Raw genomic sequence first — 15,082 nt, forward strand, 5'->3', positions numbered from 1 at the left:
ACGACAAAAAGCAGGGCAACAATTTTCATCGGTCTTATTGAAACTGTTAAAAAGTAAATGAGATCCTGTGTCCAAAATCCCGAGGTGCCTTTTTTCCTGTCTTGTCATACAGAATGTATCATTAAGGACAATCACATAGGGCTTGATTTTGTTAAATGCAAGTACAGTATTTATTTCCTATCTTGGAACCACTTGTTTTTCGAGAAATTCAAACAATTTGTGAAATATGAAATAGAAATCTTGCTTATCGGTGCAGGAGAAATACTGCCAGTTGGCAAGAAAACGACAGCATTTTTTTTCTTTAACCAAAAACCTGCATAGGGAGATGTAGAACAAAAATCCGCTTGAGACGTTTTCGTTGGGGAGGAGGGATGTGAAAGGGCAAAAAAATGTATCTGTTCCGTTACGAACGGCGAAGGTCGCAGGCGATTCACTCCTCTTGACTAGGTGGCGCTAGGAGGTGCAGTGAAGTTTATATCCGGCTGCAGGAACTCCTCTTTCTCAGCTCCGCTTCTCGGTTGTCTTGAAGCCGCATCCGCGCTAAAGAATGACGTCATCATACTGCGCGACACTGCGTGTATTTCACCAACGTGTGGGTGACTGAATCATTTTCTTATCATTATTCATTATTATTTTTTAAATGACTTCAGGTTCTGAATACGTAACGTCTCGTCGGCTGTGTTTATGCTTGAACAGAGCAGGATCTGTGAAGAATAAAAATAAAGAAGCTATTCTGTTTAAACTTCGGAAGTGAGCCTTTGTTTCTGACCGACTCTGAAGAAGGATGGCGGAGTGCTTGTTAAATCTGCAAACCCAGCTTGACTCTTTCATGCAGGTTTTGCTCAAATCGATCGTGTATGAAGTTTCAGAAGTTTTCCGAAACAGAATTTCTGACTCTGAGGACGAGTTTCAAGACAAACTCCTCAGCGTCTCCCAGATTCTGGTGAGACGGGCCGTGCTTAAAATCACGCAGTGTGTGGAGGACAGTGTCGGGAGTGAAATGGCGCAGCTAAAGAAGGAAAACGAATGCCTGAAGTGGAGATTTCAGCTGTGGGAGAAGGATTCGGGAGCAAGAGGAGATCAGGGTCGGACAGATCAGGGTACCCAGACGCTTCCCTGTGAAGTCACTGCAGAAATAAAATAAGAAATGTTGTCAGGTCAGTGTGGTGACTTGTATGAAGTCAGAGTGTGTGTGTTAAAAACCACTGTATATAACTAACTCACTGGTGAGATTTTTTAAATAACAAACTTTATTTTAAAGAAAACATCTCACAATAGTGAACATTCTCATTCTCATTCTCAGTACGCATTCTAACAAAGCATCTAACAAAGTAACAAGGTATCAAACTGTCATCAAATAAACTTTGAGAGATGCAGAGTGACGTGGGAAAGACATGTGTGATGTAGCAACGGGATTCTTTACTGGAAACTGAACTGTTTTGTCCGGTTACGGTGCTGAAAACCCCTCGTTCACATTCAACAATTGTTCCACTGAATCAATTTGTAATCCAACGTCATTAGGAGACACCATTTATAAATATTGTATTCACGTTGTATCGGTCTAGATTTTTTTATTTATACTAATGATTGTGTAAATAAAAATTATTTTGATTGGTTTAGATATTACCGTCCTCCAGGGTCTGTCTGTATTAACTCCTCTGGAATATTAATCCGGTGTGTCTGTATTAACCTCTCTCTCTCTAAGTGCATTGTTTATGTACTGTACTGTGCAGTAAGTGTGTGTGAATCAACCCCTCTCTCTCTCAGTGCAGTGTTAATTTACTGTAGTGTCCAGGCAGTCTGTCTGTATTCACCCCTCTTTCTCATTGCAGTCTTTATGTCCTGTAGTGTCAGTATTAACCCCTCTCTCTCATTGAAGTGTTAATGTACTGTAGTGTCCAGAAAGTGTCTGTATTAACCTCTCACTTAGTGCAGTGTTTATGTGCTGTAGTGTCCAGTCAGTGTGTCTGTATTCACCCATCTCTCAGTGCAGTGTTTATATGCTGTAGTGTCCAGTCAATGTATCTGTGTTCACCCCTCTCTCAGTGCAGTGTTAATGCATTGTAGTGTTAAGTCTGTATGTATGTATTAACCTGCCTCTCTCTGTGCAGTTTTAAACTACTGTAATGTGTGGTCAGTGTGTCTGTATTAATTCCTCTCTTTCTCAATGCAGTGTTAATGTCCTGTAGTGTCAAGTCAGTGTGTTTGTATTTATCCCTCTATCTCTCTCAGTACAATGTTAATGTACTATAGTGTCCAGTCAGTCTGTCTGCATTTACCCCCCTCTCTCTGAGCACTGTTAATGTACGGTCTGTATAAATGCCTCTGTCTCAGTGTAGTGTTAATGTACTATACTGTCCAGTCAGCATGTCTGTATAAACCCCTTTCAGTGCAGTGCTAATATGCTGCAGTGTCCAGTCAGTATGTATCTATTAACACCTCTCTCTCAGTGCAGTGTTAATGTACTGTTATGTCCAATCATTGTCTGTATTTACCCCTCTGTCTCAGTGTGGTGTTAATGTACTGTAGTGTGCAGTCAATTTGTCTGTTAACCCACCTCTCTCTCTCAGTGCATTGTTAATGTACTGTTATGTCCAGTGTCTGTATTTACCCCCCTCTGTCAATGCAGTGTTAATATGCTTTTATTTCCAGTTTGTCCGTGTCTGTATAAAGCCCTCTCTCTCACTGTAGTGTTAATGTACTGTAGTGTCCAGTCAATGTGTCTGTATTAACCCCTCTCTCTCTCAGTGCACTGTTAAAGTAAATGTAACGTGATTGTGATATTATTACAGTAGACTTTCTTTTTAGATGGTAGTTAGGTTTTTGACAAAGCTAAATCAGAACACCCCCTTATACCCATTTATTCCGCTATGTTTAAACAACCCAAATTGATTGTCAGTGTACTAGTACGCATGTGTGTAGTTTAAAGCTTTTTAGATCACATGGCCTCAGCTATCACTACTATGCTGATGATACTCAAATATACATCCATACCAAACCTGACGCTGATGTGTCTGTCTCTATTCTATTTAGTTGCATCTCCCATATAAAATCTTGGATGACTCAAAATGTCCTTCATCTTAACTGTGACAAGACTGAAGTCATGCTTATTGGCACCACCAATCAACTTTGTAAAACCAATGCTGTAACTCTATCTGTAGATAATCTTATACTTGAGCTTCAGTCTATATTGAAAAACTTAGGGATGCTATTTGACGTTTGACCCATATGTGCAGCAAAAATATTGCTCCACTACGCCCTATGTTATCACTAACTGTGGCTGAAAAGTGTTGTCTAATCTTGAATCGACTACTGTAATGCTGTACTCTCTGGGGATTCTAAATCCACATTGAACAAACTCCAGTATGTCCATAATTCAGCAGCCAGAATCCTGACCAGGTCTAGAAGAAGTGTTCACATTATTCCTATCCTGAGTCCTTGCACTGGCTTCCTGTCAAGTTGCATGTCGACTTAACAATCCTCCTGCTCACCTATAAGGCTCTCCATGGCTTGGCACCTCAGTACCTGTCTGGTTTATCACCCTACTCCCCACGTCACAACCTTCACTCTTCTAATTGTGTTCTCCTATCTGTCCCCCAGTCCGTCTATAATCAATGGGTGACATGGCCTTCTCCTGTTATGCCCCCAAGCTCTGGAACTCCCCAAGGATATCAGAGAGTCACCTTCTCTAAACTCCTTCAAATCCAGATTCAAAACCTTCTTCTTTAGAAGGCCCTTCATTGAACTGTTCTTTACCCCTCTGCTCCTACTGTATTTAGTACCACCATCTAGTGTCTCCTCTAACTGTGTGTTCTAATCGTGCTTATTTTGTGTATTTTTTGTTGTTGGCATTCTGTAAAATGCTTTGAGAAGCCACCTTTAAAGGTGCTATATAAAATAAAGTTTTTTATTATTATTATAAAGATTTTATCTTGTTCTGTGTTTACAGGCTCAGAGGCCAGTGCTCTCTTTGAGGCTGGGGAAAGGGCTGCTCTTGAACAGAAGCATAGTGCGGAGGAGTGGGGCTCCAGTCTGATGCAGGAGACAGAGCTCACTGCTCCAGAAGGGAAAAAGACTCTCAGTGAGCAGCACACAGAGAGCAGACAGATTGTTGAGGTTCTGAACTCTGTGCCCATGATGAAGATGGAGTCTGAGAGTGGGACACCTGGACTCTTAGTATGTGATGATTTTACAGATAAGATGAATAATCTGTACTCAAACAATATTACGCAGGTTTGTAATGAACTAGGCTGTTTCTCTGTACAAGAGCACAAAGAAGAACTGTGTGAGTTTAATCTTACAGAGCAGGACATGGATCCCCAGTTGATTGACCCTGCAGAGCAGACGACTGATGTACCTGGTGAAGAGAACAATACTGAGTCACAGCACACTGAGAAGAGTCAGTACAGGGAGGAGCAACAGCAGCTCCTACAGGGCTTGATAATCATTAGACCTTGTTCTGTTCAAGTGGAGAGACTGTCATTGCAGAGTCTCAAACAACCATATGATCCCTTAGTATCTGATGACTTTACACACAGGTTTAATGATCTGGTTACTGAGAAAATTGTTGAAAGTTTTAATGAACTGGAGAGTATGTCTGTTCTTCGGCAAAGAGAGGAACAACTGAATGAACTGGATGGTTTTAGTCTCAGAGAGCTGGAGAAGGAGCCCCAGATGATTCACACTGCTGAGCAGCACACTGAGGGACAAGGTGGAGAAAACAAATCTCAGTTTCAGCACACAGAGCAAGATCATTCCATGGAGCATTTTCAGAGTAAGAGACCCCAGCACAATCAGAGGATGAGGAAAGATCAGTCAAGGCCTTGCTCAGATGGAGTGGACAAACTGCCATTATGGCACAGGGAGGAGCAGCGTTTCTGTCAGTCTAGCATTTCAAAACCCTACCAGCACCTTCACACAGGAGAGAGACCTTTCAGCTGCAGTCAGTGTGGGAAGAGTTTTAGTCGGTCACGTAACTTAATAAACCACCAGCGCATTCACACGGGAGAGAGACCTTTCAGCTGCAGTCAGTGTGGGAAGAGTTTTATTCAATCATATGACTTAAAAAGGCACCAGCGCATTCACACAGGAGAGAGACCATTCAGCTGCAGTCAGTGTGGGAAGAGTTTTAGTCGGTCAAGTAGCTTAATAGCCCACCAGCGCATTCACACAGGAGAGAGACCATTCAGCTGCAGTCAGTGTGGGAAGAGTTTTATTCGGTCAGGTGATTTAAAACCCCACCAGCGCATTCACACAGGAGAGAGACCATTCAGCTGCAGTCAGTGTGGGAAGAATTTAAGTCAGTCAAGTAGCTTAATAGCCCACCAGCGCATTCACACAGGAGAGAGACCATTCAGCTGCAGTCAGTGTGGGAAGAGTTTTATTCGGTCTTGTGACTTAAAAACCCACCAGCGCATTCACACAGGAGAGAAACCATTCAGCTGCAGTCAGTGTGGGAAGAGTTTTAGACAGTCAAGTAGCTTAATAGCCCACCAGCGCATTCACACAGGAGAGAGACCATTCAGCTGAAGTCAGCGAGGGAAGAGTTTTAGTCAGATAAGCCACTTGCAATCACACCAGCACATTCACATAGGAGAGTAACCATTCAGGTGCAGTCAGTGTGGGAAGAGTTTTATTCAGTCACATGACTTAAAAATGCACCAGCGCATTCACACAGGAGAGAGACCATTCCGCTGCAGTTAAGAGTGGGTTTTTTTCCAGTCAGGTGACTTAAAAACACCAATCTAGTCAGCAGGTCAGTTGTCAGTCAAGTAAACTAAAATGTCTTTCAGTGCAAGTAGGCATGTGACATCCGAAGAAGGCTCCACAGCCGAAACATTTATTTTCTTCTCTTTTCAGCATGGAACAAACCTTTACTTTAATAAAATATCTATTAGTCACAGTCACTTTGTACTCACCCACTTTTGAGTTCATCTGGTCAATTAAATTATGACTATACTCTTATTTACGATTGACTAAAATAGAAATAGCTACTGTCACAGAGTTTAATTTATGTGTATAATAAAATGTTTTTAGTTTTATTCAATTTTAAAATGAATGAGGTCTAAATTGAATAAATTTCATTGTCAATTGAATTGGATTCCTTATAGTCTTGGAATGTTAATTTTAGTCCTGTTTAATTTTCCAATTAAGACTGTTCTCATTGGATAAGCTTGTAATTGTGTAACAGCTTTTAACTTACCATGTTATACACAGAATGTGTATAAAACAGATTAAGATCCTTAACTGTCACTCTTAAGGAAAAAAAGTCACACATCTGATTAAATTCTACAAACAAAAGCTCAAAGTCTTTGTTGCACAATCTAAAGTGTATTTTCCCCAGAGAGGATATATATCAAATACAAGAAATATTTATACAATAAAGGGTAAATAATAAAGAACAAGATATCGTATGAATTAGCAATAATTCTATAATAGTCATTTTTTTCAATGCAACTATTTTTTAAACAAGACAAGCAATATATACAGTGCCTTCAGAAAGTATTCATGCCCCATTGTTTATAATGTTAAAATGAAATTAAATATTTATAGTTCTGAAGTCATCTATTAAATAAAAATGGAAAATTACTTAATTGATAAGTATTCACTCCCTTTGTTTTAACAACCTAATTTGGGTCAATTATCTTGAGAGGTCATACTAAATTATGTTAACAAGGTACACCTGTGTTCCTTTCAAGTTCACCGGTGTTCACTTGCTCGATAAATTGCACAATAAATATCACTGACTGTGAGGTCTCACAACTAAAACAGCAGATCAGATCAGTCCTGCTGTCATGAGGACCAAGGAGCTGCCTGTGGAGCTTTGAGATAAAGTTGTTAGGAGGAGAAAAGCTGGAGAAGGTTATAAAAAGATTGGCAAAGATTTGAATCTTCCTAGGAGCCCAGTGAAGTCCATTGTAACTGAAGTGGGACATGTGTATATATCTCACTTATCCAGCATCACAGTATCACCACTTAAGCACACTGTGAGAGGTGTTAATGGGATCTGTTAATCTAGCCTCAAACATAAGTTAAACTAAGATGCCATAAAGCTGACCTGCTTTAGCAGCCCCAGTGGCTTAATGCTACATAATAAAAAACAGGAACAACACCCACAAACAGGATAAATCACACCAATGTCTGCTGCATATCAAAGGACAGAACCTAGAGCAAGAAAGAGTAGGACAAGAAGTAATTAGATATCAAAGAACAGGACAAGCACTCAGGTGGTGAAACAAACTTTCTTCTGACTGTATATAAGAATTGGGAAACCCTTGCAGTTTGTCTGTTTTGTGGGGCAGACCCAGCACGCATTGTCAGACTTATTGAGCTCAATAAAACTGAATCTGCACAAGACTGTGTCCTTCTCCTCTGATGAAGAATTTCCCACAACAGTTGGCGTAGTCGACAGGATTCTCCAAGTCTTCGGTAATTCCCAGACAGCACACAGGGTGAGTATATTTTTTATGTTACCACACAATTAGGTTACCGAAAAGGAAGGACCGGAAACATACAGAGAATATAAAGAATCATTTATAGGGAAAAGAGTAAGGACACGCCTCTGAGATTCAGGGTAAAAATACCTTAACCGAGACAAGACATGATTCCTCTGAGCTTGGTTTTGAAACCAAGACAAGACGTGGTTCCTCTGAGCTCTGGGCGGGTCTCTAAACCAGGGAGCTTTCCCCCTGGGGCGAGGCAAAGTCCCTAAACGGAACAAGGTGAGCTAAGCGACGATATTGTGCCAGCAAGATTCCCTCTGAGTCCAGACAGGCACCCCTAAGGTTAATAATATTATTAAGATTATATTATTAACAATATAAGTATAGACCAGTTGTGCTAGCAGTTTAATCACCAGTGACTGCTGAACTGAGTGTTAACTGAGGAGTTGGCCCTGTACGCTAACACCAGACTCATATTCACTGACTGCTTCACAAGGATACTTGTAAGTGTGCTGGCAGCTCCGCTTTTAACAATTTATTAAAATGCTAACAATATGTAAAATAAAAACAACAGCACCGTTAAATGCTGGGGAGACGGGTAGTTTTTTTTTTACAATCAGATTCCAATCTCTAATGCTGTGTGTGAGAGCTTGTAATGTAAGTTTACTTTTCTCACATTTTCTGACAACTATTCCAAAGGGGCACCCTGTCAACTCGTTATACTTTTTAAAATGTCTGCCTGCATGTTTGATTTTTGTCGTTTTATTTAGAAAAAGTTCAATATTGATCATAACTAAAGAAAATTAGGATCACGAATAAAAAAAGGGGCTAAAGATATGAGTCGCTCTTGAATCAGAGCTGGGTGACACGGGCTTCTGTTCTCATATAGTTGTACGAGAAGCAGGAGGAATCACTTCTCTCCTATGGAGCATGAGCTGAATCAGGAGGGAGACATTTCCTATACTCGTGCATATGTCAACGTTTGACCTACATCGTAAAACTAAAACTAAATTAAAAACTAACATTAAGTTGTCAGAGACATTCATTTATATACGAAAAAGAGACAAAGTAATAATTCTACATTAACTTGTCCTACACTGATCAGACTAATTGAAATGTATGGATGCCCGTTTCCGCCAGGGAGTAAAAATAAAACGCGCTATGGTATCTCAGGATTCCGACTTAGTAACTCAGAATTCCAACTTTATATCTCAGAATTTCAAATTAAAAACTCAGAATTGCGACTTTATATCTCGTAATTTTGACTTTCTATCTCACATTCGCGATTTCAAAATAGCCCATATTTCATTGTCTGTCCTTTCGTTATTGTAATGGATTCAGGTTCTAAGGGCTTGTGCCCTCGCCACTCCCACCCTAGTTCGTGCCTCACTGCATTGGCTCGAACCCAGGTCTTGCCAGCTGAGCTTAAGAGCACTTTCTTTAGCCCCGGCGGCCAGCATCCCTGTTATGCGCAGGGGAGGGCGGTGCCATCACCACACTGCAACCAGATCGTACAAATTGTATGTTGCAAAGGAACAAGTAATAGGTTTATTCAATGCTGAAAAAAAAGAAAGAAAACACAATGATCATAGGATCTATAGGCCTGAAGACTTGATAAAAATCCGGATGGAATAGCGGCTTTTAAAAAAAATATTTAAACACCAGAAATACAAAAACGGACACAGAATATGAAATAAGATACAGAAGCGGCGAGGGCACAAGCCCTAGAACCTGAATCCATTACAATAATAAAAGGACAGACAATGAAATATGGGCTATTTCGAAGTCGCAAATGTGAGATATAAAGTCAGAATTCTGAGTGTTTAAGTCGCAATTACGAGATATAAATTCGGAATTCTGAGTTTCTAAGTCGCAATTCTGAGATACCATAGTTTTATTTTTTACTCCCTGGCGGAAACGGGCTTCCATAGGTTCTCAGTGCTGCGAAGCAAAAGCAATCTGAAAAATCAGACAAATTATTATCAGATCATGTCAAAAGCTGATCAGTATTTCTTTACTGGGAAGCAAAGAAATGCTTGTATTACACATTTTAATATGACATGCAAAAATGAAAAATAGTAAACTTATTTTAATTGCGTTACATGTTGATAGAACAGCCCCCTTGATAAAGTAAAGTGTGGACGGACGTGTCGCATGTTCCGTACTCTGTCTGACAGTGAGTTTAACACACTGTCCTCGTAAATTAGAAACTAATTGAACAATAAATTCATCTGAGCCAAATCTACACGTGTGGGTGATTTAATTCTGTCTAAATTGCGTGGAACTCCTCCGCTGAGGTCGAATACACACGGGAAAGTGTTCAGGCGGCTTCCCGGAGTCCGGCCTCAGACTGGAAGCAGGTTCTAATTAGACGCTGAGAACAAGAGTCTCTGTGTGTAATTAATTGTGTTGATTGAGCGGTAGTGTGACCAGGTGTGTGGTAGAAGGTCCTGCCAGTATAAAAACCTAGTCACCGCGTTCACACTTTATGCTTTCTTGCTTCAACACAGTTTGGTGGTTTACTTATTTTACTCCTGTAGCAATTTAGCGGGACGTTAATTTGGCGATGCGCTCGTTTCTCTTTGTGCTGTGCCTGTGCGCAGGGGCCGGGCTCCCCGCACTGATCTCCGCCGGGCCGGCTGGCTGGGACTCTCGGGCATCAAGAGCGTCCTGTTTCCTCCCCAGCGAGGGCGGCAGCCGGCTCGCCCGGCCATCGGGGGCACCCGAGGAGTGGCCGTGTGGTGCGACTCCAGCAGGATGTACGTGAGGGTCAGTCGGCTCCTGTTCGGCTTCAGCTGTCGGCCATCGGAGGTGACCTTGGGCAACTGCAGCGTCAGCCGAACCACAGGCCGTTACTTCTACTTCATCTACGGGCTTCACGAGTGCGGTACCGAGCGATCGGTAAGCGGGTCTTCATCTACAGGCAGTGTATCGATGTGAGCTGTAGGGCTAGTGTCAGGGTTGCCTTTCCTGGGAATACCCCTTCCTCTGTGACCTTGCAGGTTGTCCAGGGCCGCCTGGTGTACTCCAACACTCTCCGCTATGCCCCGCCCTCCTCCAGTGCACCTGTGCATCGCTTCATTCCCTTCTCTGTGCCGGTCAAGTGCTCCTACAACAGGTAGGCAGGGCTCTGCTGCTGCTGAGAAGCCGCTGGGAAAGTGTCCAGAAGCCCCTCATCCCCTCTGTCCTGCAGGTTCCACTACTCCTACAAGGTTGGCTATGTCCCCACGTGGGCCAGGAGAAGGACCTTCTTCAAGGACCTGAAGAACAAGCACAGCTTTGTGCTGCTCACCACCAACTGTAAGCTCCTTGAGTGAGTGGCTCCTCCTGCCTGCAGGGGGTGCTGTGTACAGGTGTAATGCTGCCTCTCTCTCTCCAGCCCACTGGGTCCGGCTCTCTCCTAAGGATGAGTACTTCCTGGGTCAGCCCATGTACTTCCAGGCCACTGCCTACTTTGCCACAGTGGAGCAGAGGCTGTACATCCACTCGTGTTATGTAACAGAGAAACCGGACCAGCACTCCCAGCCCCGTTTCCCTGTGATCGACAACTTGGGGTACTGCCCCTTCTGGAAGGGGAGGTGGGCAGGGGCCCTGAGAGCCTGCAGGGGTTCATCCTTGTCCTTGTCCCCAGGTGCATGGTGGACAGCAAGGCAGATGGCTGCCTGTCCAGGTTTGTCCCCTCCAAGCAGAAGGATGTGCTCCGCTTCACGATTGATGCCTTCCTCTTCCAGAAGAAGCTGTCCAGGAAGGTGCTGCTCTCAAAGGCTGCTCAGCCTTCTTGCTCTACTGATCCATTGTCTGCTTTTTCATTCATGATCTAGATGTGAACTAGACTGTGGCAGCTGTAGTGCCTAGAGCTGCCAGCTTGCCTTCACTGATGGCAGAAGGTCCTTCTCTGTCCCTCTATTGGCCTTGATCCCTTAATGCTGTGACCTTCCCTCTTGCAGCATGAAGTGACTGAGCTGTACATGCACTGTGTCATGGCTGTGGCTCCTGCTAAAGCAACACCAGGGACCAAGTCCTGCACCTACAGCAGAGCTCCAGTGAAGATGCTGAGAGCACCAGTGAGGATGTGGAGGGAGCAGAGGACTTTGGAGATGTTGGCCAGTGGACAGGTAGGGTCTGGCAGGAGGAGCTCCTGTAGGGGTGCGTGTCCTGCAGTTCAGCTGGATTGTTCTCCTTCTTCCTCCCCAGGTGCCTGAATGAAGGCTCCAGCCTGGCCCTTGTGACTCTCCTGCCTCCACTTGCCTTGTAATGGCAACATCTCAATAAAGCTGTGAAAGACCCTTCTGCCTACCCTTGTTTCTTTATGGTTTATAGGTTTGAATGGGGTGGAGGAATTCAAGGGAAGTATTTGTGGGGGTTCCCTTTCAAGAATGCTTCCCGTATTGCTGCCAATGAGGACTGAAAATGGCTGGAGTAATAAAGCGTTGTACTGGGGGAAGATGGCCGCACTATTCCTTGGGCAGGGCAGTGTGACTTTTTTTTTACTTGGGGAGAGACAGAGGTGTTCAATATACTGGAAATCCTCCCGTTTCCGAGAGGGGTAGTGCTTATGGAGTGTGAGTTGCTACTGTAGTGCCAGTAAGAGTGAGATCTGGTGTCCTATTCTAGGCTGCACAAACTGACTAAAAGAAACACAAGGAAGGGATTGTCAACAGGGGCTTGGTGTAAAGTAGGCCTTCCGTTCCTTGGCAGAGGAATAATACTGGTGCGTGAACATCAATGAATAATGGTACAGTTAGAATCTTGGAGGTCTTGTCTTATGGGTGTTGGTTTTACAGCAGTGGTAGTGGACAGTCATGAGAAGTATTAGGATTGAGACTGGATATCCCAGTACTTGACTGGGAAGACAGGTGTTCACAACCACTTTTACCAGCAGCACAGACTGCGTAGATTGAGACTGAACCCTTACTACACAAAGCCTCTCCCCTGTTTCAGTGTCCCATGTCATGATTTTCAAGTGAATCCTAGTCTTCCTTTGTGACTACCTATAATTTGCACAAATCCTGCTGGCCCACTAACACTGTCAATTCTTAGCCCTACTGCACTGCCCTATTAAAGCTTCCAGGATTTAGGCTAAACTATTTTATATAATGGTTCTGAAGGTGGCTTCTCAAAGCACTTGACAGAATTACAATAAGAATACACAGGATAAAACAATTCCAATAGACAGAGGAGACCATGGATGGTGGTACTAAGGAAAGTAGAAGCAGAGGGCTAAAGAATGGAACCAGTTCAGTAAAGGCTCTTCTACAGAACAAGGTGTTGAGTCTGAATTTGAAGGAGTTTAGGGAAGGTGACTCTGGTATCCTTGGGGAGAGAGTTCCAGAGCTTGGGGGCATAACAGCAGAATGCCCTGTCACCCATACAGTGTAGACGGGCTTGGGGGACAGGAGACCAGAATTAGAAGAGTGAAGGTTATGAAGTGGGGAGTAGGGTGATAATAGATTAAACTGCAACTGAAATGTGAAGGCAAGTTCTACAGTTTATGCAAGAAAGGGTAATGTTAGGCTTTTATGGGACGGGGGTAATGGCAGCACTTTTGAGGACCGTTGGTACAACAGCAGTGCTCAAGGATTCATTTCCAAATATTGAGGACAATGGGTTATATACCCATCGTTCTTACCAAAGGCTCAGAGACCTTTCCACCACTAATTTATACAGGTTTGGTTCATTTGGGTTTTATCAGTTAAACATTTAATATTGTATGTCAGTTTGTTGATGCCTGTATATCACAGTGATCTGCACACACACCTTTGACTGAATATGGGCTGCCAAACCTCTCCACCAAACTTATGTATCACGGTAGGTACACAAGAAGTTTATTTGTAATAACAGGGTTGTTGGTGCCAGTAGTCAGATTGGGTCAATTGCAAGGTAAGAACAGCATCACATTAACTGGAGATGATCCAGAGATTAGCATGCAGCTCTGTACGCCAGATTAATACCGATTTGCAACTCGCTCGTCTGCTGACTTTAGTCCCCTGCTCAGTAATCACAATGTTCCCAATTGCAATGAGCCCAAGGAAACAGCTGCTGCTCTCTAGAGGACACTACAGGACAGGACTAAGTACAATTTCTGCAATAGACTAAGCAGTTTAGTGCCAAACTGATGGAACACTGAATCCTATGGGACAGTTCCGAATGTAGTAGCAACTTAATACTGAAATAATATCATAAACACCTCGTGATCTTAGGAATCTGTCGCTGTTAAAAAGTATTATAATAATAAGCTAAAATTGTACTGCAGCCACAACACAGTGGACTTGCAGCTCCTGTCCTGATCATACAGAAAGATGTCATCACTAACACCTGTTAACAAACATAGCGCCTGCAGTCTGTGAAAGAGAGCTCTGAGGTAAATATTCCTTGCAGGGAAGTGAACTGAAAAACAGGCAAATACATCACTCAGATGAAGAGCAATGACTGTCGCTAAAGTAAGTGAGAGAGGGTACATCTACTGTATAGTAGTTCATCCACAGAAATTCAAACATAAATTTGTGACGCACCAGAGTACCACAAAGCTAGAAGCGTGCCTTCAACTGGAGTATTGTAGCACGACTATTTATAAGTAATATTAACTTATTCCAGGCGTTCATCTGGTTTAAGAATACGAATCGATGCCTTCAAATAGACCTTTAACAGTCCTTTGATGTAGAATTAAGAAAATGGGGAATTATCTGATCCCGTTCTCAATCCAGTAGTTTATGGACAGGCGCTCTCAGCGGACTGTGCGCAGGAGTGATGGGTGATGTGGAATTCTATGGGCTCAGTGGGACTCCGGGAGTCAACTCAGGGCTCTGTTGTAGATTCCTGTAGAACCGGTGTGAAATGATAATGTATCATTGGCTGGTATTATTAATGTAACGTTTACTGGTACATTTCGGCCAAAACATATTTTCTTTCTTCTTTTTTTCAGGATGGAATAAACCTATTACTTGTTCCTTTGCAGCCTACGCATGCTGACGCAGCTACCCACCTGAATTACAAATTGTATGTTGGCCGTTCTGTTACACTATATTGATGAATCGTACAAGATCATAGGATCTATAAGCCTGAAGACTTGTCTTGTACAGTGACCTGATAAAAATCAAATTAATTACATTAATTTTTATGGAATTCCATTTCCAGTAGTGAGGCTTCCATAGTACACGGATGGAATAGTGGACGGTGGGCTTTTAATTTTTTTTTTATTTAATCATCAGAAATACAAAAACGAAGACAATATGAAATAAGATACATAAATAGACACTTCACATCCAGGAGAATTCACAATTATAAAAGCTGAAACTTTTTAAATATTTCCATTGTATGTCCTTTTTTACTTTAAAAAAAAAAACTCTTCTTTAGCTCAGCTGGCAAGGCCTGGGTTCGAGCCAATGCAGTGAGGCACGAACTAGGGTGGGAGCGGCGAGGGCACAAGGCCTGGAACCCGAATCCGTTACAATGACAAAAGGACAGACAATGAAATATGGGTTAATTCGAAGTCCCAAATGTGAGATATAAAGTCGGAAAGTTCTGAGTTTTTAAGTCGCAATTCTCAGTTACTAAGTCGGAATTCTGAGATACCATAGCGCGTTTTTATTTTTACTCCCTGGCGGAAACAGGCTTCCATAGAAATGGTCAGATTCAGAGCC

At 42.7% G+C, this 15,082-nt stretch overlaps 1 protein-coding gene across 3 annotated transcripts; it reads left to right on the forward strand.

Annotated features, from left to right (window-relative positions):
• The first annotated feature begins 317 nt into the window (after nucleotides 1-317).
• LOC148664895 (zona pellucida sperm-binding protein 3-like) lies at nucleotides 318-11,728 on the forward strand. 3 transcript variants are annotated; one of them, XR_015936527.1, is made up of 4 exons: nucleotides 318-1,157; nucleotides 3,950-4,774; nucleotides 7,396-7,451; nucleotides 10,046-10,200. XR_015936527.1 is itself a non-coding variant. In XM_088631563.1 (4 exons), exons 1-4 carry the CDS (start codon nucleotides 10,872-10,874, stop codon nucleotides 11,646-11,648), a joined length of 423 nt encoding a protein of 140 aa, XP_088487689.1. In that variant the 5' UTR covers nucleotides 10,763-10,871; the 3' UTR covers nucleotides 11,649-11,728. The 3 variants fall into 3 exon arrangements, 2 of the variants coding, with proteins under 2 accessions (XP_088487689.1, XP_088487688.1); XM_088631563.1 differs by lacking the exons at nucleotides 318-1,157; nucleotides 3,950-4,774; nucleotides 7,396-7,451; nucleotides 10,046-10,200 and adding exons at nucleotides 10,763-10,996; nucleotides 11,074-11,191; nucleotides 11,390-11,557; nucleotides 11,637-11,728; XM_088631562.1 differs by lacking the exons at nucleotides 318-1,157; nucleotides 3,950-4,774; nucleotides 7,396-7,451; nucleotides 10,046-10,200 and adding exons at nucleotides 10,763-10,996; nucleotides 11,074-11,191; nucleotides 11,390-11,728.
• The last annotated feature ends 3,354 nt before the right edge of the window (nucleotides 11,729-15,082 follow it).

Source organism: Lepisosteus platostomus, chromosome 5 (genome assembly GCF_059453375.1).
Source record: "Lepisosteus platostomus isolate fLepPlt1 chromosome 5, fLepPlt1.hap1, whole genome shotgun sequence".
In the NCBI taxonomy this organism is placed as follows: domain Eukaryota; kingdom Metazoa; phylum Chordata; class Actinopteri; order Semionotiformes; family Lepisosteidae; genus Lepisosteus; species Lepisosteus platostomus.